Raw genomic sequence first — 25,561 nt, 5'->3', positions numbered from 1 at the left:
TATATAGCACTTACCAGGTGTCAGGCACTGTACTAAGCTCTTTATAATCATAATCTCATTTGTTCCTCACAACAACCTTGAGAGGTAGGTGCTATTATTATCCCTATTTTACAGTTGAGGAAAGTGAAAGAAACAGAGGTCAACTGACTTGCACAAAATGACACAGCTACTCAGTGTCTGAGGCCAGATTTTGACTCAGGTCTTTCCAATTCCAGGTCTGAGCTGTGTCCTGCACTGTATCATCTAGTTGCCTTCAAAAGTGATCCTTACACTCAGGAAGATCCAGGTTCAAATCCTGTCTCTGAAATAAATGTCCTGTGTCACTCTGGCAAGTAATTTAACCTCTCCATCCAGGCAACTCTGTGGGAATATGGATTGAAGAGAAGATGTCAACATGCTTCAGTGGAAGGAATTCTCCTCCTTCATTCCTCATTCACCATGAATTCCCAGATCTAATATCCATGCTGTCCTTTGTTATCAGATAACATGTTTTTAAAAAAAAAAAATTTCTGAAAGATGAGAATAATACTATGAGAATACCATCAGGCTGTTAATAACAAGCTAATTCTCTAAGAGAGAACTGAGATTGGGGATGACTGCTGAAGATAACAAGGAGGATTTTGAGGGCATAATGGAAGGAAGAGGAAGATCACAGAAGGAAGAACAAACACCACTGCTTGAGCTGGAGGGGAAGATGAAAGTAGAGAATGGAGAGAAAGCAAAACCACTTTTATCACATCTCCTACCAAGGAAATGAATCTTTGAGCCAGGGATGATAGAAGAAAAATAATTAACAGACAAATAATGTCTAAGAGAAGGTCTGATGTCTAAGATAGAAAGAGAACTAAAAATGAATAGATGATGAAAAAATGGTGGTCAAGAAACCATTTGGGAATAGTTTTCAAAGGAATTACAACTATTAACAAGCATGTGAATAATTGCTCTATATACCTAATAAATTGGAGAAACAAAAACAAGTTTCCATCACACATCCAAAAACACTAACAAAGATGGAAAAGAAGATGGAAACAGTCACTACTGGAGATGTTGGGTAATTTAGACATCCTAGAGAGTGTGAATGGGCTAGATCATTCTGGAACTCAATTTAGAATTATATTGACAAAAGTGAGTGATCATATTATACCTTGTGATCCAAAGACCCCACTCCCAAGCATATACCCCAAGAAGATCATCTACACTATATTTATATAGCAACACTTTTTGTAATAACAAAAAACTGAAAACCAAGTTAATTCCCATCAATCAGGGAATAGCTAAACAAAGTGAGATAGATGAATGTAATGGAAGTACAGAAATACTTATAACAGTGAATATTAATTTAGACATGAATGGAAGACATGGCAAGCTAAACTCATTTGCCTTATTGATGGAGTTACCAGACTAGTACATATGATGGTCATTCTTACAAGTCCCATGAAGAAAATGGAAGAATATGAACTAGATGGATGATAGTTCATTTAGGTGAGTTAGGATAGTCACCAGAAGGAGTCAAGGATAAATTAATGCCATTTTGAAGGGAGGAGTCTAGAATTTACTGTTCCTCTTTTGTTCATTGTCTTAACCATAATGTGGAGGAAGCAAAGATGAATAAAAGTGTCTAGAATGCAGGCTTAGTATGCCTACAGGTGACACTTAGCTGCAAATCATAGCTAACATACCCTCTTAAAGAGTCAGGTTCCAAAAAGATCTCATCATGCTCCATAATGAGTCAACTCTAACTAGCTGAAATTTACTGGAATAAATGTGAAATTCAACTATCAATGTCACAAGATTAGGGTGGTGGAGATATAGCTACTAAGCACTTAAACTATGAAGCAACAATGTAATATGGCAGCCAAAGAAATAAAAAACTGATGAAGCTGAATTAAAGACACAGTATCCAGAAATCAAGAGGTAAGAGTTGAGCAATACTCTTATTTTCACCTGGTTAAATACACATAACTCTTCTCTTCTGCTCTTCATACTCTTGAATGAAGCACAGAAGCTGGAAGGCATTCCTGGGGAGAGTCAGGGAATTCACAATCATACCAAACCAATATTGAAAGGATTAGGGATATTTAATCTGAAATAGAAAAGATTTAGAGGAAAATAAAATTTCTGTCTTCAGGTGCCTGAAGGACTGTCACATGGAACAGAGATTAAAGTTGATCTACTGACCCTAAAAGAAAGAACTGGGAAAGAAATGGGAAATTATATGGAGGTAGATGTTTGTTCACCATCAAGAAAAACTTATTTAAAAGAAGCAGCTGAAACCGAAATGGGCTGTGTCCAGAGGTACTTAGTGCCCTGACATATTTCAGGTAGGACTGAACTGTGTGAACTTTGAGGTTTTGACTCTAGCTGTAAGAATCCATGTCTTTAGATTAATACAATAATGATTTTGCATAGAAGAAATATCACAAATACTTTGAAAGATTTTTTTCTCTCTTCTCTGCCCACTTTTCTTTTCTGAACTCTTCTCTCTTATTGGTCTAGAAGTGAGACAGGTTTATTTCACAAGAAATTACTATCCACCTACTTCACCTTTCCAGGCTCCTCCCACTAGATCACCTCTTATAAGGCTCTCCAGAGAAGTCAGTTCATTGTGAAGGATCATCCTAGCTGAGGTTGTGTCTCAAGGAAAACCTGGCAGAAGGTAAGAACAAAACCACTGAATATTCAGTAGAACTCAGAGGAAAGGACTGGCGTTAGAATTCTGTGCTATAGATCTTGGGGTCACAGAAGTCCATAAAATATGCAGTCAGATAGGTGCATAGGGCACAGTCATCTATATTCCCTGCTTACTTTGCAAATAGATGCAGGAAGGTCAATAATCCTCTTAATATCCTTGTCCTACTGTCTGTTTTTGTCAGCTTCTTAGATATATATACAAAGAACCACCAGCTCTTTTCTTCTTCCAGAAACATTGAGATGAGATAGCAAGAAGAATAGGGAGTCATAGAATATTAGATGTGAAGAGGACCTTAAACATAATCTAGTCCAAATCTTTTATTTTACTGATGAGCAAAGAGAGTCAGACAAGCCTCAAGTTATTTAGCTTAGAGTAAGAAGGAACATCAGTGATATGCAGTTTTGTCCCTTATTTTATAGATAAGGACATTGAGGTCTAGAAGGTGAAGTAACTTTGCCTAAGATAGCATAGCTAATTAGAGAGAGCCAGAAATAGAACCCATGTTTTCTGGGGTCATTGTGCCTTCCACCATACCCATCTAGAAAAGTTATCAGGCAAGACAGAAATGTGAACTATTGAGAATAAAAAAGTGCATTTGTTGTTTTTAGTGAAAATAATCAAGGTTGTGTGGATTATTGAAAAATGCAATTCCTTGCCTTGCCTCTTAGCAATATTTTTAAATGTGTGCCTCAGTTTCTTCATCTGTAAAATGGGGACAATAACAGCACCTACTTCTCAGTATTGTTGTGAGAATCAAATCAGAAAATAATTGTAAAGCACTTAGCACAATGCCTGGCACATAAGAAGTGCACCTATTAATGAATAGTTCCTATTAATATATAAAATAATTTATTATATTAAATTAAATTATATTTGTAAAGTGCTTAGCCCAGGCCCTGGCACATAGTAGGCCCTATATAAATGCATATTCCTTTCCCCTTCTATTCTATTGATCCCATCACCTCACCTGAGTTACTGCAATAGCCTCTTAGCTGTTCTCCTGACTCTGCTCTCTCCCTCCTCCGATTACTGTGCCTTCTGCTTCCAAATTAACATTCCTTATTCATCACCTACATAATGCCCTTCCTCTCCTCAAGAACCTATGATGCCTCCCTATTATCTATCAACTTAAGTCCAAACTCCTCATTCTGGAATTTAAGGTCAATTGAAACCTCAACTCTACTTTATCCTCTACTGGTCACCAGTAAAAACACTATTTCAATAACATTTGTTGTCTTCCTACTTCCCTTGTGCATTATTTAGACTTCGCTCCATCTCACTCCAGGAAATAACTTCCTCCTTTTCATTTTCCTGATTTTTAAAATGTGGATAATTATACCTGTCCTACTTGCTATCAGGCTTTCTTGTGAGATAGAGGTCACAGAATCATATGGATCATAGTTTTAGAGTTGGAAGGGACCTAATAGGTCATCATACCTAATTCTTCCCCATCTTTACAGATAAAGAATATGGAGCTCAAAAATGTGGTGAGTTGCTCAGCTAGTGACTAAGGCAGGATTCAAACCCAGGCCACCATTTGATGCAGCTTTTTGATTATAAATGTAAAACTGGTTTGAAAAATCCAAAGGTTGGATGCTTTTCATGAATGCTAATGACATCACTTAGACTTAAAGACTCTTTTCTACTTTTCCCACGCATTAAAATTCTCCTCATCTTTCCATCTTTACCCCACAAAGGCTTCCCTTAAAAGTGAGCCACATCCTGTCCTGTCCCCTCACTCTCAATCCTTGGGAGACTTCAGTGTGGCCCATACAGTTTTTAAAAATATTGTATGTGTGATTTATCTTCTCCACTAGATGGTAAGCTTTTCAGAGCATAGATCTTAAGACCATATGATAGAAGGAGGCTTGGAAGTAGAATAACTGAATCTACTACTCTTGGCTCTGCTGTTTACTAATTATGTATTTATTCTTAGGCAAGAAACAATTTCCTTTATTTAATTTTCCTAATTTTGAAAACATGATAACCATACCAGTCCTACTTTCTATCAGGCTCTCTTGTGAGATAAAGAGGTCACAGAATCAAATGGATCATAGTGTTAGAGTCAGAAGGGATCTAATAGGTCATCAAACCTAATCCTTCTCCCTCTTTACCAATGATGAACCTGGGGCCCAGAAAGGTGGTGACTTGCTCAGCTGTTATCTGAGGCAGAATTCAAACCCAGGCCACCATTCTATACAACTTTTTGACTATAGCTTTGACTGTAAGGTATGGATTAAAAATCTCATCTATCACATAAAGAATGCAAAGAGAGGGGAGTGCAATTAAGACAAGAATAACTGCAGATATAATTGTTCAAATGGTTTCGACTTCTTGGTTATCTGTAGTACTGGTGTGGGTTAATTTTGTTGTGAGTATAAGAATTAACACATAAAGCACTAATGAGCTAATTAAGAAGACAATTATTAATGTGTGGTCATGAAAATATATGAGTTCTTCTATGATGGGAGAGGTAGCATCTTGAAAGCCCAGTTACATAGGATAAGGCATGATAAGATATACAGGGTTTAAACCTATAATTTAACTATGGCAAAGTTATGTAATGATTGTTAGTAATATCTTTTTTGAGAAAGTCATAATGGTTATGGGGTTGACTTGAAATCAACTTTTTGGGGGTTCGATTCCTTCCTTTCTTGTTTTAAGATTTAATGAGTACGGGTTGCTCAAAAGTATGATATGAGGGAGGGCAACTGTAGAGTCATTCGATATTAGTGGTAGTTACTTCTACAGAAGAAACTTCTTGTTTTGATGTGAAAGCTTCTCAGATAATAATGATCTTCATTATCATTATTCACATTATAGATGTGAAATTGGTTCAATTTTTTCTATCCCTCCTGACTCTTAAGAGACCATTGTGCATGTCTTAGGCCCTTCAGTCTTAAAGAACTTGGTACTTAGGGGAAAGATAAGTGAGGTTAAGGAAAGATCTTATTTTATTATTTTTATTTATTTATTACTTTTTTAATTAAGGATATCTGGATATATATATATATGCACATATATATGTGTGTATAGATATAGATATAGATAGAAATCTATATCTATATCTATACACACATACATATGGGTAGTCAGTAGAGGAGAGATGGAAGAAGTATGAGAGGAAGAAGATGATTGCTGTAGAAATGTCCTGGAGGAGGAGGTGCTATCAAGGACACAGGCCTAAATTAGCCTAAAGAAATAGTAGGGACACCTTTTCTTCTGAGACAAGGGGGAAACAGGGGAGAAGAGTGATAATGTTGGGTTTTAAGGAATGCAGGGAAGAACTGTGGGAGTTCCCTTTGGGGGTAGGGGAAGACTCTCTTCAAAATGCCGTTTTAAAGCTCCATAAACACAGCAGCCAACCTAATACTTGATTATTTTATACCATTGTTTTTGGAATTCTGCTCTCTCTCTGGGACAGTTATGTCTGGAATTCTTTTAACAGTATGGCTTCCACTTTAGATATAAAGATGGCAGCTGCAAAAGACTGTCAAGAAGTGGCCTGTTCCCCAGAAGAAAATTGTAAACTTAATCCCAATTTTATTGACAATATGGAGCCAGAATTTAGAGAAGATGAATGCTGCTTAAATTGTAAGTCATCATAGGCATTTTTGGAAATGGCCAGTATGTGGATTTGTTTTGCATAACCACTGTCATAATAAGATTTTTATTAATAGACAAGAGAACAGGAGTCCCATAGAAATGTGATAATTTTGAAACTAACATGATAAACATAATGTGTGTATCCATACATATACATACATACATATTTTTTTAAATGTAAGCTATATATCCTAGAGATTGTGCTTTCATGTAAAATCCTTTTTCTCTTTTGTGTATATGAAAATGATCCTGTTGATATTTTTAAAGTTCAGAATAACCACCAAAAAATTTTGTTAAGTAGTCCTTTACATTTTTAAAAATATAAGCAAATGAATTTTTTGAAATCCACCCACAGCTCTTCTTTTTAAAGGATTATGGTAGATATTATATTCTTTGTAATTATACTACCCATCTCACAGGATTATCATGAGGAAAATGTTTTGTAAATTGTACCATGGTATAAAATATAAAAGAAGGAGAGGAACAATCAGCAGGATGATTTCAGAAAGGCCTGAAGAGACTTACATGAACTGATGCTCAGCGAAATGAGTAGAATCAAGAGAACACTGTACACAGCAACAAGATCATATGATAATCATCTCTAACAGACATGATTGTTTTCAGCATTTATTAAACACCTGTTGCTAGATACTAAATGCTTTACAAATATTATCTCATTTGATTTCACAATAACCCTGGGATGTTGGAGCTAATATTATCCCTTTTTGAGGAAACTAAGGTAAACAGAACTTAATTGACTTTCCTGGGGTCACACAGCTAGTAAATGTCTGAGTTCATATTTTAACATGTCTTCTTCCTGACTCCATACCAAGCATTTTATTCCCTGCTCTTCATAAGATAGTACATTGTACTGTATTACAAGATAGTACATTGTAAATTATGCAATATGAAGTAAGCTATTATAATTATTCCCTTAAGTGAATCTTATTTTCCTCCTATCAACTTCTAATAAAATATTGTTGACAGTTAGCTTGAAAATATTTAGATCCCTACACACACACACACACACACACACACACACATACACACATACACACATACACATACACATACACAAAAGGAGGATGTAGGAAGTCCCAGTGACAGCACCATCTAGCTACATAAGAGGTCTACATCCTTAATGGGCACGATGCAATTCTAAAAATTTTCAAATGTGCTTTTCCTTAGCAAATGGATGACATAACATGAACTCTTTGGTTTAAAATTCTTTTAAATAAATTGCTATAAGATTGAAGGAAACCTCTATTTGGAAGTGTTAGCAAGTAAAAAGACAGTTTTGTCATTGCAGCAGAGAAGCCTCTTTCATTAAAGATTATATAAAAAGTTTTTCATGGGGTTAGCTAAGTGGTGCAGTGGATAGAGCACCAGCCCTGAAGTTAGGAAAACCTGACTTCCAATCTGGCCTCAGACACTAATTCGCTATGTGACCCTGGCCATCACTTTACCCCAACTGCCTCGGGGGAGGGGGAGGGAGCTTTTTATTCCCCACCTTTCTCTGTACCTGAAATGTTATTTTTTTTTAATTTTTCCTTTTTATTTTTTTAACAATAGCTTTTTGTTTTCAAAATATATGCAAAAATAGTTTTCAACTTTGACCCTTGCAAAACCTTGTGTTCCAAATTTTTCTCCCTCCCTTTCCCCCATTGCCTCCCTTAGATGGCAATTAATTCAATATATGTTAAACATGAGCAATTCTTCTATACATATTTCCACAATTATCATGCTGCACAAGAAAAATAAGATCAAAAAAGGAAAAATGATAAAGAAAATAAAAAGCAAGCAAACAATAACAAAAAAGATAAAAATACTATGTTGTGATCTACATTCAGTCCCCATAGTCCTCTCTCTGATGCAGATGGCTCTCTCCATCACAAGTCTATTGGAATTAGCCTGAATCATCTCATTGTTGAGAAGAGCCATGTCAGTCAAAGTTGATCATCACATAATCTTCTTGTTGGTTAGATCCATTCACAGTTCTACCAACAATATATCAGTGTCCCAGTTTTCCAACATCCCCTTCAACATTTATTATTATCTTTTCCTGTTACCTTAGTCAATCTGACAGGTGTGTAATATTTTAATTTGCATTTCTCTAATCATAGTGATTTAGAGCATTTTTTTATATGACTAGAAATGATTTGAATTTTTTTTTCTGAGACAATTGGGGTCAAGCCACTTACCCAGGATCACACAGCTAGGAAGTGTTAAGTACCTGAGAACAGATTTGAACTCTGGTCCTCCTGACTTCAGGGCTGGTACTCTATTCACTGTGCCACCTAGCTGCCCCATGGTTTGAATTTCTTCATCGGAAAATTGTCTGTTCATATCCTGTAACAATTTATCAACTGGAGAATGACTCTTATATCTAAAATAGGTGAAGCAATACTCAAATACTCTGTCCCCATGTGTATCAACTTAAAGAATTCAAATGAAAAGATTTCCTTCTTCAATCAAGAGGAAGAAGTGGTCATATTTGAAGAGATGATGAATAATGAGAAGAGAGGTATGTTTTTCATTTTGAAAAAAATCAAGAAAATCATAGCATTGGAAAGGATCTTAGAGAAAATTAACCCAAACTATCATTTTAAAAATGCAAAAATAACTTTCTTAGAAGAAATGTAAGGTTATGACTCTTAGAGAAATTAAGTTACTTGCCGATGGTCAAATGATTAGTTACTAGCAGAACCAGCTGAAATGGACAGACATGAGATAGACAGCTCAGACCAGATTATTTAATTTAAAGCATCCTTTAATAGCTGGTCAGACAAGAGGGACCTCCACTAGACAGGCTAGAAGAGAACAGCCCTGAACCTTTACCAAGGTACACTTTTAAGCGTGTTTGCCACATCCTGGCACAGCCTTGCGGTTACAGATTTCAGAAATCACTGACAGTTTCTCGTTTACAATGGGGTTATGTCTGGATGTGAGTGAGCACACAACGGAACCTGTCGACATGTTTTGCAATGTTGTCCTGACTCTGTTAGGCACACACTTCTCAGAAAGTCTGGGACTCAGCTGCTTCTCAGAAAGTCTAGGGTCTCATGAACCAGGAGATGGGGCCCAGTCTAAACATAACACTTCCCTTAATTTAGTTTGAGCAATGTCTGCCTATAAGCCTTAGACCCCTTGACCCAGGGATGAGCAGGCCAGTCTTTTTTCCATTTCACAACATCAACAACCCAGTTTTCTTGACTACCAGCTAAAGTTTCTTTATGTTTCATCACCTTGCCTATTCTTCATACTCTATTTTGTCACCTAAATCCCTGAGCCCTCATAGACCCAAACCTTAAGTGAAAGTTACAGGAGTAGGAACAATTTAATGCTATTTGTACCAAGGTCCATTTGGAGATTTACTTTTCCTGGTAGGACCTGATTATTGAGAATACTGCTGGAGGTTTTATATGAGAATCTAAAGCTCTTATACATTTCTCTTCTTTCTTATGTAAAGTACATGCACCATAACTAACTAACAAAGTACTGTCACTATAGGCTTCAATTTGTTTTACAGAGAAATTTGTAATAATTATATCCTCATAATCAAAAAATCCTCAAATGGAAAACACCTGTTTATTTAATTCAACTCCTCCACCACCCCTTCCTACAGGGTCTACAGGAAGCCTTTCTATTAACGTTCCTTACTGTACTTGCATACATCCAGTGACAAGGAACTCACTGCTTTAAAAGGCAGCCCACAAAATAAACTCTTATTGGAGACTTAACAGAATTTTAGTCAGAAACGACCCCAGCAGGCACATAGTCCAACCCATATCTAAAAAGAGTCATTATCAAATACCCAAAAGTTGATCACATACATTCTTTGTTTGAAAATTTCCCAGGAGTCTGCCATTTCTAAGGTAGCCCATTCCACTTGGAATAGCTTTATTTGTGAGAAGTCATACTTGAAATCAAGTCTAACTTTATCTCTTTTTGCAATTTTGCAAATCTAAAGGTTCTACTCTTTGGGACCAAGCACAGAAAGTTCAATTACTCTTCCAGGTAACAACCCTTCAAATCTTGAATATAACAAGAGTATCCTCCTTCAGTCTTCTCCTCTGATTTAAATATTTCCAGTTTATTCAATCCTCATATAACTCCAGAAACTTAGCTCTCCTACTTGCTTTTCTCAGAGTATTCTCCATTTTATCAGTATTCTTTTTATTTTAAGGATTCAGAATTAAGTGACTTTTCCAGGGTCACACAGCTAGTTTTACCAACATTCCATATTCAAAATGTGATCCAATCAAGGCCAAAGTACAGAGAAAATATTAATCTTTTAATCTAGAATTTTTGCCTCTTTTGATTCAACCTAAGATTACATTTGGGTTTTTGCCTGCCACATCATATTGATGAATCATATTGAGGTTTAAATTTACTAAACCCCATCTTTTTTTTTACTAACTTTTATTCAACCATCCATTCCCTTTCTTGTACTTGGGAAGCACTTTTTTTTTCTTGGAAAGACATTTTTATAGCTAGCAAATGACCTGGTCTCCAGACCCCTTTCTATGCCAGTCATCAGTCCTCTAGATGAATCTTTGATTGTCAAAGTTATCAAAATGCCAAGTCCATTCCTGGTTCAGTGGTCAAAGTATCCTGACATCTGCTAGTTATGGGGATATGACATCAAAGGCACATACGTATACATCCCTTTTGCCCTGAAAAAAATAATAAATTAGCAATAACTTTTATTCTGATAATGGTATGTCAATCAACTGCCAGATAGTTCTACTTGCCACCCCTGTAATTTCCCAAGTCAAATTACTTTCATGCAGATGTTACTACCCTCATATGTACTATCTTTATTAGACGATAGGCTCCTTGAGGGTCATACTTTGTTCAAGTCCAGCTCAGCTATAAACACACAATGTAAGATCAAGGATCAAATAAGACCAAGTCTGTTAGAAGGATTTACTATCTTTAAATGTTCAAATTTTAAGAGAGAAATAATCTTTTTACTCAAAATAATTCTAATTCATAAATATTTAATCTCAGAAAATGCACCCTGGACTCAATTTATGCTGCAGAGGTATTATTGCAGTGGCCCAAGATCCTTGGTGGCCTTCTCTGTGAAGACTGAAAATGAGAATTATATTCTCTCTTGCAAAAATCATCAAGAACTTCATTTTAAGGTAAGATTAAGCCTCTTAAATTCTTAGTTTCTAGGGAAAAATTAAAAATAACTCCCAGTTCCCGAGTCCAAAACCAATGTCCAAAGAATAAAAAAGAAGAGACAAAGAATTTTGATATAGAAAACTACCCACATATGTAAAAGTCAGGAAATAACATTTGTTTTTTGCTCACAGGATAGGCTCAGTACTAATGTCAAACCCCAGGTCATCATGACAATTAGTTGGCACATCCATCATGGATTAGAACCTATAAAGTGACTTGTCATATTAGTCTGAAGAAAGAATAAAAGCATAGTTTTGTTTTTTGTTTTTTTTTCAGGAATGAATCTTGCTTTTAAGTTAATTCTCAACCAACTCATTTAAATAACATCCTAAATAAAAAAAAATTAATTAGCAAGATTAAAATGCCAAAAGAAAAAAATGGCGTAAGGTATCTCAAGTACCAATCTTTTTCAGTCATGTATGACTTTGTGATGATATTCAGAGTTTTCTTGGTAAAGATATTGTAGTAGTTTTCCATTTTCTCCTCAAACTCATTTTACTGATGATAAGGAAACAGAGATACAGAGTTAAGTGAATTATCCAGTATCACACAGCTAATAAGTTCCAAAAACCAGATTTGAACTCAAGGAAAATGAGTCTTTCTGACTCAAGTCTCAGTACTCTGTGCACTATGACACTAGATAGATACCCCAAGGTATCTCAAAGCTAGTTTTAAGTTGTTATTGTAGATGTTGTTTAAAAACCTCTTTTAGATTGTTAGCATCATCAGGCTGAACTTAGGGGATGAAGGACCTGGGAAATCCTGCTATATGATTTTCTTTCTACTCCTTTAACAAGAGGGAAATCCAGTGAAGTGAACATCAGGATCAAGCTTAAAAGCAGGAAAGAATAATATTAGCTGATATTTATATTAGCCATTTAAAAACCCTATGGAGAAGGCAATATAAGATCATACAGACAGAAACACAAACTTTATGTCTAGAATGCAACTTGGATTTTGTCCATCTCTCCATTCTACAGATGAGGAAATAATAACCAACCAATCAACAAACACTTATTAAGCACCTTCTTTGTGCCATGAACTGGGCTAAGTAACAGGAATATAATACAAAGTTTTTGTATTTGTATCCACAAAACAGTATCTACTCTCAGGGAACATGTAACCACATAAGTGCATATGAAGTTTGTATGCAAATTTAGGAGCATTAGCAGATCTGACATCAAAAAAAGCACCATGTCCAAAGAATTTTGAAGGAAGCTAGAGATTCTTTGCTGGCGTTAAGTAGAATGCAAGGTTTGGAATTAGAAAGATCTAAGTTCAAATTCAGTCTCAGATATTTATTAGCTGTGTGATCCTGGACAAATCACTTAAATCTTATTTGCCTCAACTCTTTAACTGGAGACACATTGGAAAAGGAAATGGCAAACTACTCAATATCTTTGCCAAAAATAGCCCCATGGACAAATTCATGGGATCATGAAGAGTTGGACACAAGTGAATGCCTGAAAAACAACAAACAATATCAGAAAGTGGAATTGGGGATAATGAAATCCAGATAATGGGGGATAAACTGTGCAAAGTCATGCAGACAGAAATGTTATGTTGTGTGTGAGGAGAAATGGCAACAGATTGTGGTACCAGAAATTCCATGAAAGGCAATAATGAAGAATGAGCATGGAAAGGTAGACTAGAGTCAGATTTTAAAAGACTTTAAAAGCCAGAAGAGTTTTGCATTTAACCCTAAATAATATAGGAAACAACTGTAAATCATTGAGTGAGGGGTGAATTCCATGCTTTTAGAAATTTTTTTGGCATTTGTATGAAGGATGGATTAGAATGGAGAAAGCATGGAGGCAGGGAGAACAATTAGGAGGCCACTGTAATAATCCAGGAAAGAGATAACTTGAGCTTGATAAAAGGGGTAGTTCTATGAGTAAACAAAAGAGGTGAGATGTTGTAAAGTAGAAACAGGATTTAGCAAGTGATTATATACTGAGGTACAAAAAAATGAGAAGTCAAGGATAATACATTTCAAACCTAGATGGCTGAATGAATGAATCATAGTGTCTTCCTTGATAAAATTAATTAGTAGATAGCTAGATATTTTGATTCATTAATTAACAGATGAATGAATACATAAATAGATGAATGAATACATGGATAAATAGCTAGATAAAATGTCTATATTCTATAGAGAGTTAGAATGTTAGAACGAAAAGAAATCTTTAAAAAATCTCAGTCCAAACTCCTCATTAGGTAAATAGGAAACTAAAGTCCAGAGAGGGGAAAGAATTTTGCTAAATTTATACCAATAGTCAGTGGCAAAGTATTAGAGGCCACGTTCTTGGAATTCTGGTGCAATACTTTCTCTATTACTCCATAGCATTTTCCATATCTTATGGGGTGGGGGCCCTCAGTTCACTACAGTCAGATGGCTATCTCTAGACATTTGGACAATGGAAGGGGAGTTAAAAGCTGAGAGAGTTTATGGAATATTCTATAGGGTTTATCAGTGAGATGAATTCTTGATGCACTGGATAAATTAACCACTGGGGCAGTGGATGTTCTTAGGAGACTGGAGAGTGATAGTAGCAGTGGACTTTTGTATCTGACATTGTGGCAAGGACAGGGAGAAACTATTCCCAGTAGTGTGACCACTTCCCACCAGAATGCTGTCTGCTTGGGATGCCCACAAGGCAGAAGAGAAGACACTGAGGGGATCAGGGGATTTATAATCAGGGTTTAGAAGCAGATAAATACACTTTAAGAAGATGGAGTTACACAGCATCATAGAAGTAACAGCACACACACATGAATATATATATATATATATATATTCCCAGGTTAGAAGCTTTTACTTTATTCTATGTTTCCAGGCAGATTACAAATGAATTCCTCTCAGAAACACTATATTCCAGATGATATGTTTAGTGCATATCATGCATGTGCATGTGTGTGCTATTAGTAATCTACATATATATGTATGAATATATTCATGTACTTCTTCCCATTTAGGCTAACTATGACTCAACATTATAACATCTGAGTATTTTCCTTTCTTCCTTCCTATAGTATGGTGATTTTCCATACGAGATTGAAGACAAAGATGAAGATATTTTGTTCTGGCAAAGTAAAGTTATAGGTTATGAAAAGGTAGAATTCGAGTCATTCTTATACCCAGAACACTATCTGGCATGGGAGAAAATTCAGGACAAATTTGAGATGCTAGTTTTAAAGGAAAAGCTTGACGGTGTGGAAATGTCTACAATATTCACTTGTATACTTTGTGAAAAAAACGAAAACTATGAGAAGTGTGAGAAATGAGTATTTTTTCTTGTATTTAATAACTAATTAATGAATCAGAAACAAGGTTTTTCCACTTTTTGACATCCTCATCCAGAAGACATCCAGTATGGGAACTATCTCTTAAAGATTTACCTAGATCAAGATCTAATCAGATAATATAAAAATTCTAAGTTGGGACTAATGGATATATTCCTTCTCAATTATGTTTGCTCTGACAGATCTGAGAAAATGTGTTTTCTCCCTTTTGTCAGACAGGTGATATGAAAATGGATAAGTTTCTTTGACCAAGATTTGGGAGGCCCAAGTCACATATCCCAAGACCCTCATTTTAATATAGCTAACCTCCCATTGTGTTAACCAATCAGAATTGATTGGTACCCTTCAGGAACATCTACTCTTCAAAGGATAAATATAAACTGTGAGCTTACTACCATGAGGGGTTTTAGGTTTAGCAAATATGTATCTATTTATTAGTAAGCATTCTGGCCTCATTAATAAAATGATTAAACTAAACCTATGTCTCTTGGAATTTTTTAATTGCCACAGAATTTTAGACCTTGTTGGGACCTTAAAAACAATAGCATCTCATTATAGTTCATAACAACTAAATGCTTACTTAAATTGCAACTAGTCAAAACTACATTATTTTTTCCCACATTAGTAACATTGTGAAAGAAGTATCAGAACAAAAGGGGGAAACCATGAGAAAAAACAACAGCAATAACAAAAGTGAAAACAATGTGCTTTAATCTGCACCCATATTGCATATTTCTTTCTCTGGAGGTGGATAGTTTTTTTCCAGCATGAGTCTTTTGGAATTATCTTAGATCATTATATTGTTAAGAAGAACTAAGTCTATCAAATTTGATCATATATAGTGTTGCTGTTTCTTTGTAGAATAAAACATTATTCAATCGAAACTTCAGGGAAGTGGGTAACAATATAGAGAAAGTTCAAATCCAACCTCAGGTATTTCCTAGCTATGTGACTGGGTAAGTTTCTTCAAATGTAAAATTAGGATAATAATAGCACTCTACCTTGTTTCTTGTAGAAATCAAATGAGATAATATTTTTTAGCTTTTTATTTTTCCAAATACATGCAAAGATAGTTTTCAACATTCACCCTTGAAAAACCTTGTGTTCCAAATTTTTCTCACCACTTTCTCCCTCCCTCCTTAGACAGCAAGTAATCCAATATAGATTAAACATGTGCAATTCTTTTTTTAAATAATGTTTTTTTTATTTTCAAAATATATGCAAAGATAGTTTTCAACATCTACCCATGCAAAATCTTGTGTTCCAAAATTTTCTCCTTCCTTTACCTCTATCCCCTCCCCTATACAGCAAGTAATTCAATATATGTTAAAACATGTGCAATTTTTCTATACATATATATAATTCTTCTAAACATATTTCCATATTAGTCATGCTGCACAAGAAAAATCAGATCAAAACAGGAAAAAAAACAAGTAAACAATTGATGACAAAAAAAATACTATGTTTTGATCCATATTCATTATCCATAGTTCTCTCTCAGAAGAGAACTCATGGCTCTTTCCATCACAAATACATTGGAATTGCCTTGAATCACCTCATTGTTGAAAATAGCCAAGTCCCTTACAATTGATCATCACATGATCTTACTGTTGCTATGTACAATGTTCTCTTGGTTCTATTCATTTCACTTAGCATCAGTTCATGTTAAGTCTTTCCAGGCTTTTCTGAAATTAGTCTGCTCATCATTTCTTATGCAAAAATAATATACCATAACTTATTCAGCCACTCCCCAATGATGGTCATCCACTCAATTTCCAGTTCCTTGCCACTACAATAGGACTGCTACAAACATTTTTACACATGTGGGTCCTCAAATGAGATAATATTAATAAAGTATTTAGGACAATGCCTGGCATATAGTAAGCATTTAAGACATACATCTTCCCAAGGGCAGCTAGATGGTGTAGTGGATAGAGCACCAGCCCTGAAGTTAGGAGGACCTGAGTTCAAATTTGACCTCATACATATAACACTTCTCAACTGGATGACCCTGGGCAAGTCACTTAACCCCAATTGCCTCAGCAAAAAATAAAAAATAAATACATCTTTCCTTCTCAATGCACAGATTCTGTGGAATACACAGTCTCCTCCAAGCATTTCATCCCTTCTGATATTGTGTGAGTGCTGCTAATTTTGCTCCCCTGGTTATGAGGTTGCCTGTAGTTTTCTGCCAGTGGAAGCACTACAAATATGGTTGTGGAGTTCCTTTCAACTTCCATTATGGGGTCCAGATAGAGGCCTTCTTTGGTTTTTTATCCCTTCCCCAAAAGAAAGGTTTTTTTTTTTAATATTGTGCCATCAATATAGTTTTAAAGCTATTTAATGATAGCTTTCTCAGAAATCAGAAGACCTAAGATATCAAGATATCAGACATGGGAGGAAAAAAGACCTCGTTTAAGGGGGTGAAGTGAGAGAGCTCCTCCAGATTTTTTCCCATAATGAATAATGCGCCTACTCTTCACACTGAATATTAAAAATGGAATCTCCAGCAGAGGTTCTTCAGTCTAGGTTAGAGAGAAAAAGTCAAAGTAACTCACTTGTCTAATTTCCAATTGAAGCTCCTAGATTGCCATATTCATTTCTATAGAACTTAATCACAGAAACCAATCCCAAAGAGCTTTGGGGGTCAGATACCTTCTTGTATTTGGAATATGCTTGTATTGGAATTGCATAATTGCAAATGAATCTGAACAAGCCTAAAAACTTAGATCAGAGGACAGTGTGTCTATCTCCACCCCAGTTATATTCTTGTCTTTCCATGAGTATATAAATCATTGAAGTCTTCTGGGTAAGGTAACATAAGAATAGATCAATAGCATTCTCAGCTAGCAAATATCAATAGCAATATTTGAACCTGACATCAAAAGATGATCCTCTATGATCTTCTGTCCACTTTGCCATGCTGGGTCTCTATTAAATTCATTTAATTATATATTATGGAATTAAGTTGCAAAAAAAATGACTTAAAAGAACACAATCTAATTTCAGAAATTTTTTCTTTTAAGACATAACTAACAACAAGGGAAAAAAACTAGAAACAGCCCAAAAGTCTAAAGTGTAAGAAATGGCAAAGTAGATTTGGTTACATTAACAGAACTGAGGGACAATTATGAACTCTATGCAGAAATTTGTAAATTTCTCTTTGAAGTTACATCATGTTTAAAAACAGAACTTATAATGAAATGGGTTACTTGCTTGGATTTTTGAAGCTCAGAACAACATACAAAATGATGTTATTTGTTATGCCTATTCTAATGTTTATGTTTAATTTTCATCGTAAAGTTGCTTTAACACTTATTCAATAAAAGTCTATGATCTTTTAAAATTATCATAGAACAAATGAAAAGTTGTAGACAAGTGGAAAATACCAAATAAACTAGGAACTAGACAGGGACCATACTTTATCTGACTACATATTCTACATGAACAAAATTGTTGTTCAGTTGTCTCATGTCCATTCCCATTTGGGATTTTCTTGGCAGAGATACTGGAGTGGTTTATTTCCTTCTCTAGCTCATTTTACAGAGGAGGAAACTGAGCCAAACAGGGTGAAATGACTTGCTCAAGGTCACACAAAATGGATCTTCCTGACTTCTTGTTATTCTTTACCCTGCCAGCTAGCTGCCCCATTAGTGATTATAGGATGCTAAATATGCCCCAAACTTAGAACCTTTGTAGGGAGATTTAAAGTGTACAAAATAGCCTATAGCCTTCCATCCTATCTTCTTTAATGGCTTAAAGACAGGAAATCACTCAATCACCATTTGTTACTAAGCATATTATCTGGAATATAGTGTTTCTGAGAGGAATTCATTTGTAATCTGCCTGGAAACATAGAATAAAATAAAAGCTTTTACTTGGGGTCTAGGAACATAGATAGATAGATAGATAGATAAGATAGATATCAACAAATCTGATAAAAAGGAAAATGGAATTCATAACAGATGAGGAGGGGAAAACTAGACAATAGTCTGACATACTCTAAATTTTGGGAGAGAAGATTACAAAGATTTCAGAAAAATGGTAGTTGAGATCCAAAAAGGATAGAGAGTTCTCAAAGATTCAATTCTGATTTCACAAAAGCAAATTATTATCCTGAGGAAAAAAAGTGATTGATAATAGACAGGACCATCTCTGATTCAATAGTTAACTTATATTTGTATAAAAATATATATATAAATAAAGATACACAACTAAAATGGAATCATAAAAAGTCTAGTAAATAGCTGTTCGATCTCTAAAGCCCAAAATAACCTCAGATTTGTAATAAGTGTTAAAGAAAGTAAATAATGAGGAGTTTTGTTAGTGACAAGAGGAAGAATGAAAAAAATAGAACATCTGAGCAGAATGAAGAATGGATAATAATAGATGATCAAGAGAAAGCAGGAATAGATAACAAATTCATTTTCCTTCTGACTGAATCTTCAGACAGAAAAATACAGAGAAAAATGCATAACAGGAAATTAAAACCCAAAATAAATAAGAAGATGGGAAAAGAATAACAAGAGGGTTCAGGAAGTTCAGGTCAACAGACTCAGAAAAAATCTATCCCAAAGCCTTGAGAGATATTCTAGGTTTGGTTTCTCTGTGGGGAATCACAATGAGCAGGAGAGGGGTTTCAGAACTAAAACTAAAGGTTAATGAAATTGGCTTCAAATTGTGAATGTACACTTAAAAGGGCCACTAGGTGGCACAGTGGGAAGAGCAACAAGTCTGCAGTGGGGAAGACCTGACTCAAAACTTGCCTGGGACACTTACTAGCTGTGTAACCCTGGGCAAGTCACTGAACCTGGTTTGTCTCAGTTTCCCCAACTATCAAATGAGCCAGAGAAGGGAATGGTAAAGCACTCTAGTATGTTTGCCTGGAAAATCCCACAAGTGGGGTTACAAAGAGTCACACGCAACTTCAACCACAACCTAGAAAGAAAAGTAAGGATCTCTATGAGATAGTATGAGATGACCAAGAACTAGCTAGAGCCTCATTTCTTTTCTAGACAAGGTTACAAGATTATATTCTCCCCATGACAGTGACCATTTCTGTGGGTGACCTCTGTGCAGATGACTTCAGAATCCCTACACTCTTTCTCTACCAGATTACCAAAGGCGGGTGGATCCAGCCCACTGGATAACCTTCCCATAGCATCTCAAACTGAATGTGTCTAGCACAAGAATCCCATCGCCCCCCAGCCCGCTTCCAAATTCTCTGTTTCTCTTGAAAACACTTCCATCCTCTCAGGACAAATCCCAGAAATTATCCTTCACTGTTCATTTTCCTTCATCCCCCCCATATCCTGTCAGTTTCCAGATCCTTCTCAGAATCTCTTATATCCATCACTTCCTTCATCATCCCTTGCCCATCACCCTAATTTATGGATTTATCACCATGAGTGGACTAAGATGAGTCTCTTCACTGGACTACTAGTCTCTTCTCTCTCTAATCCATGCTACCAAATTTTCTTCCTAAATTACAGATCTGATCTGATCATGTCATTCCCCCAATTAGAAATAAGGAAAGGAGGAATAAGCATTCATACAGTGCTTACTATGTGGCAGCTACTGTCCCTAAGTGAAGAAGTAGCAGGTGCATATGATGAAGTACCAGGTTGTGGGAGAGCAGTTAATAATGTCAAGAATTCACATCAGGAGTGTATCAGAGTCATAATGATCTTTTATCGCTGTCAAAAGGCTCCGGGATAAATCACAATGATGAATCAGAGGGAGGTGAGTGATGTGGATACTCAGATTTTAGAGGAAAGAGGGGAGGAAAAATATAGATTGGATCTAGAGAGTTAAGGAGAAGTTAGGGAGGGTCCTAGACAAGAACAATGCTCATTCTGTCTACATCAGTAATTGCCTGATGAGAAGGCAGGAAGTAGGATATGGAAATACAGGATAATGAGATTGTTTTTGTTATAAAGGTGGTCTGTAGGTGGGAAATATGCTCAGTGCTTCTCTGCAGGGAAGAAGGGTGGTTCCCTTACCTGATGAGGTGATTCTCCCTTAGTCACGTTAACAAGATAGTCTTAGGAGTATATCACTCACCTGGACCCTTCCTTTCCAGATTTATTTCCCAAAACTCTCCTTATATAATCTCATCAGAACACTCTGCTGTTCTTTGCAAACCAGAATAAAATTTATTGGGAAATGTTCAACAAAATAAATTTAAAAGCAACAGAATATAGAAGTGAATATGTGATTTTCTACGTCAACATGAGGGCCTTAGGTGCAGTTCAGTGGCCATTTCCATCCCAGTAGGACACTATGCTCTGCGCTAGCCAAATTCACCTGTTTGTGGATCCTTGGATGTGGCTGGCCCTTCTGTCTTTGGACAGGCTGTCCCGAGCCACTAGGTGGCACCATGGTGCACAGGGTGCCAGGCCTGGAGTCAGGGAGACTCATATTCTTGAATTCAAATCCAGCCTCTGACACGTCCTAGCTGGGTGACCCTGGAAAAGTCACTTACCCCTGTCTGCCTCAGTTTCCCCATCTGTAAAATGAGCTGGAGAAGGAAATGACAAACTCCTCCAGTATCTTTGCCAAGAAAACCCCAAATAGGTCACAAAGAGTCAGCAGGACTGAAACGGGTAAACAACAAAAACCACACACTGCCATGAGTGCCTGAAATGCCCATACATCACCTGAGCAAGTGTTGGCGTGTTGGAATACCTCGCAAGGATGGCCCTCGCCCAATTCTCACGAGATTATGTCACTGCAGAAGTCACTGTCCACCACCAAATGGGGTCATGGCTGGTCCCATGATGCGACAACTGTGTGAAGAAGCCATACCCGAATTGGGTTAACACCTGCCTGCAGAAGGGATCTTTCTTTTTTTTAATGATAGTTTTTTTATTTTTCAAAATACAGGCAAAGATAGTTTTCAACATTCATCCTTGCAAAACATGTGTTCCAAATTTTTCTCCCTCTTTTCCAATCTCCCCCCTACCTAGACAGCAAGTAATTCAATATAGGTTAAACATGTGCAACAATTCTGTACACATGTCCACAACTATCATGCTATATAAGAAAAATCAGATCAAAGAGGAAAAAATGAGAAAGAAAACAAAATGCAAACAACAAGAAAAAATGAAAATACTATATTGTGATTCACATTCAGTCCCCATGCTCCTTTCTCTGAATGCAGATGGCTCTCTCCATTACAAGTCTATTGGAATCACCTCACTGTTGAAAAGAGCCACATCTATCAGAATTGATCACATAATCTTGTTGCTGTGTACAATATTCTTTTGGCTCTATTCACTCTACTCAGCATAGTTTATGTAAGTCTTTTCAGTCTCTTTGAAATCATCCTGTTGATGGTTTTTTTATAGAACAATAATATCTTGTTCTGTAAGAAATGAACAGCATGATGAATGCAGAGAGGCTTGGAGACACTTACATGAACTGATGCTAAGTGAAATGAGCAGAACCAAGAGATCATTATATACCTCAACAACGATACTGTATGAAGATGTATTCTGATGGAAGTGGATTTCTTTGACAAAGAGAAGATCTAACTCAGTTTCGATTGATCAAGGATGGACAGAAGCAGCTACACCCAAAGAAAGAACACTAGGAAATGAATGTAAACTGCTTGCATTTTTGTTTTTCTTCCTAGGTTATTTCTACCTTCTGAATCCAATTCTTCCTGTGCAACAAGAGAACTGTTCGGTTCTGCACACATATATTGCATCTAAAATATACCGTGACATATTTAATATGTATAGGACTGTTTGCCATCTGGAGGGGGGGGGGAGAGGAAGGGAGAGAGGGAAAAAATCAGAATAGAAGTGAGTGCAAGGGATAATGTTGTAAAGAAATTTTTTTCAGAATAAAAAAATTTTTTTTAAAAGAACAGTAATATTCCATTACATTCATGTAACTTATTCAACCATTCTCCACCTGATGGACAGCTACTCAGTTTCCAGTTCTTTGCCATTGCAAAAAGGGCAACCATAAATATTTTTACACATGTTGAGTCCTTTTTTGAAGGATCTTTCTTGCTGAACTGCATAGGCTATGCAGTGTGTGACAAACAAGACTTTATGCTGATTACAGCCCATGTAAGAGGAAATGGAGAAGAGATTATGAGACACCTATGATCACATGTGTCAGAAATACCACACAGCAGCCAGATATAAGTACATAATCAGAGTCATGGATGAATATAAGAATGCACCATGCTGTGTCTGCTGCATAGCAAAAGAGAGGATCCTGTCAGCATCCTCCCTGGCGACCCCTGCCCAAAGGCTCCATCTTTCCGAACCCCACACTGTTCTCTTACTGTCACTCTGGCTCTGTCGTGGCTTAGAGTGCTGGAAAGCCTGATCGTTTCATGTTTTACTTTCAATTCAAATGATTTGAGTGCTCTTCAAAATACATTGCTGGCTATGCTGAAAGACCCCAAAAAAAAATGTGGCTAGGAGGTGCCCATTCCAAGAGCTGAGGCCTACAGGCCCAGAGAAAGCCTCCAGTTGATGTCACTGGAGTCAGCATGGTGCTAGCAGAAATAAAAGGACTTAAACTGCCCCCATGATTATTTCTTTTGAGGAGGAATGAAATGCCCCTCTTGCAAATCAGAAAACATGTTTGGGGTCTATCCGCTATGTACTAAGGAGAACCTGAGTCACTTCTCCAGGACCCAATTTTCTCATCTATAAACAGAAATGATAACTCTCTTCCACCCATCTTACAGGACTATGCATATTGATGTGAAAATATGTATGGGATAATACTTTGAAAATCATAAAAGCATTCTGCAGATTCTAGGTTTGGAATCAAAGATCCTGGGTTTGCATCTGGCTCTGCTTCTTGCTGCATGACCATGGGCAAGTCAATTGAACTCTAGGTGCCAAATGTTCTCATCTGTAAAATGAGGTTCTTTTTAAATATGATCTTTTGTGTGCTTTTTTTAAACTTAGATATATGAAAGACTTGGTAATACCAAACTATACCTTCTAAGATTTAAAGGTAATGAAAGAAAGTTATAAACTATTAGTACTAGGGAGAAGATTTTGCTTTGTGTAATGAATAAACAAGTCTGTCTCCCTTTCAACAATCCTCTATAAAGCATGCAAAAAAATCTCTGGTGAATTGGAGAGGAGGTTTCAAATACCAGTGACAACATTAAATAGTAATCAACTGTTGTTTTATTCTTGGAGAATATTTGCACTTTGTTGCATACCTATATCTGACCCCGGTGCAACAGCCACACGATGACATCCATCCTTGATGGCAGAAAAAGTTCTCTATTAAAAACCCATTTTAATGGGTTTAAAAACCAATTTTAAATTTGGTGAATCAAAACCAGGACTATCCAGTGAGCCCAAATTAGTCATTCATGGCTTAGGAGGAAGATGTTGTTCATTTCAGCTTTACTTTTATAATATATTTTTATTCTGGATTATATTGAAATATAAACCCTATGTTTCTCCAAAACTGGATCAATCATGATACAGTTTTTGGTCTCCCTGTTGTATGCTTCTAAAGTAACACAAGGTACAATCGATTTTATTATTTGTTATATTATTATTTAAATATTCTGTGCAGTGGGTCTGGTAGAAAACTTCTTGAACCAAGGCTTTTTAATGAAAAATTGTTACAGTGAAAGAGCACTGGGAATCAAATCCAGAGACTTGGATTCAAGTTTTGGCACTATCCCTTTATGGTCTTAGACAAGTCACTATTTTCTGACCCTCAGTTTTCACCTCTCTAAACAAGAGAATTATGCTAGATTATCTCTAAGGTTCCTTACAATTCTAAATATTCTGTCATCTGCTTTGTCTTTTGCTAAGGTAAGAGGGATAATTGAGCTAAAATCTCTGGTTTATGTCTTGCTAAACTAAAGGACTAAAAAATGAAAGGAAAGTGGGGAAACTAGCAAAGTTTTAGTCTTTGGGGTTCAAATGGAATTCAATATGTTAGTTTTACGTATTCATAAAGTAGAATTGCATATTCGGGTTTATTTCAGATTCACTCCTCAATTCTCAAACACTTATTCTTTATTTCATATAATAATGAGATTTGTCAGTGAAAATATGAGATGAAAGAAAGTTCAAGAATTTTTCTTTTTTGTAAACAGAGGATTTATATGAATGGGTATTAAGTGAAGTAAATAGAACCAAAAAGATTAATACATACCCAATGACTACAACAATATAAATCAAAAGATCACTGAAAATATGTTTAACTCCAAGTAACTGAAAAATTAGTGATAGTTCTGGAAAACAGAAAATGAAACACACCTGTGTCAAGAGCAATCACTCTGGAATCTGAACATTTGGGTTCAAATTTCATCTCTGCTGCTTATTATTTTCTATATATTGTCAAATTACTTAATCATTGTAGGCCTCAGTTTTCATATTTGTGAAATAAGAGAATTAGATAAAATAGCCTGAGATATATTCCAGCTATTATTATTAATGAATAAACATTAGTTAGGTGCTTACTATGCACCAAGTTAAGTGTTAAGAGATGTGAAAAGAAGAAAGACAGTTCCTCAAGGTGCTTACAATTTAATGAGGAAGACAACATGCTAACAAATATGTACAAAGTGACCTATAAACAGGAAAAATAGGAAATAATTAACAGAGGGAAACACTGGAATTAAGAATGGTTAGAGAAAAATACTCTGTCAAGTGTGGTCAGGGCATTTTTATTTGCTTTTTTTTTCTTCTTTACAAAGGAAGAGTCACTCATGAACAAGAAGACAAAGATTTTTTTTTCTTCCAGAAATGATTGAAGACAAAA

General features: G+C 35.9%; 1 protein-coding gene across 1 annotated transcript; it reads left to right on the top strand.

Annotated features, from left to right (window-relative positions):
* The first annotated feature begins 2,502 nt into the window (after positions 1–2,502).
* Positions 2,503–15,261, top strand: LOC111719790 (interleukin-18-like). The gene is made up of 5 exons (XM_023499457.2): positions 2,503–2,656; positions 6,158–6,286; positions 8,694–8,822; positions 11,312–11,448; positions 14,525–15,261. The coding sequence occupies exons 2-5, from the start codon at positions 6,166–6,168 to the stop codon at positions 14,774–14,776; spliced, it is 639 nt and encodes a 212-aa protein (XP_023355225.2). The 5' UTR covers positions 2,503–2,656; positions 6,158–6,165; the 3' UTR covers positions 14,777–15,261.
* Positions 15,262–25,561: the final 10,300 nt, after the last annotated feature.

Source organism: Sarcophilus harrisii, chromosome 3 (genome assembly GCF_902635505.1).
Source record: "Sarcophilus harrisii chromosome 3, mSarHar1.11, whole genome shotgun sequence".
Taxonomy (NCBI): Eukaryota; Metazoa; Chordata; class Mammalia; order Dasyuromorphia; family Dasyuridae; genus Sarcophilus; species Sarcophilus harrisii.
This window is presented reverse-complemented; position numbering and strand designations above follow the sequence as displayed.

Bases quoted from the DNA above. Each gene is read 5' to 3' on its own strand.
- LOC111719790 (XM_023499457.2), top strand. From the start codon at position 6,166: ATGGCAGCTGCAAAAGACTGTCAAGAAGTGGCCTGTTCCCCAGAAGAA. The intron at 6,287-8,693 runs GTAAGTCATCAT...TATCTAAAATAG, and splicing joins AGATGAATGCTGCTTAAATT to GTGAAGCAATACTCAAATAC. The intron at 8,823-11,311 runs GTATGTTTTTCA...ATTTAATCTCAG, and splicing joins GATGAATAATGAGAAGAGAG to AAAATGCACCCTGGACTCAA.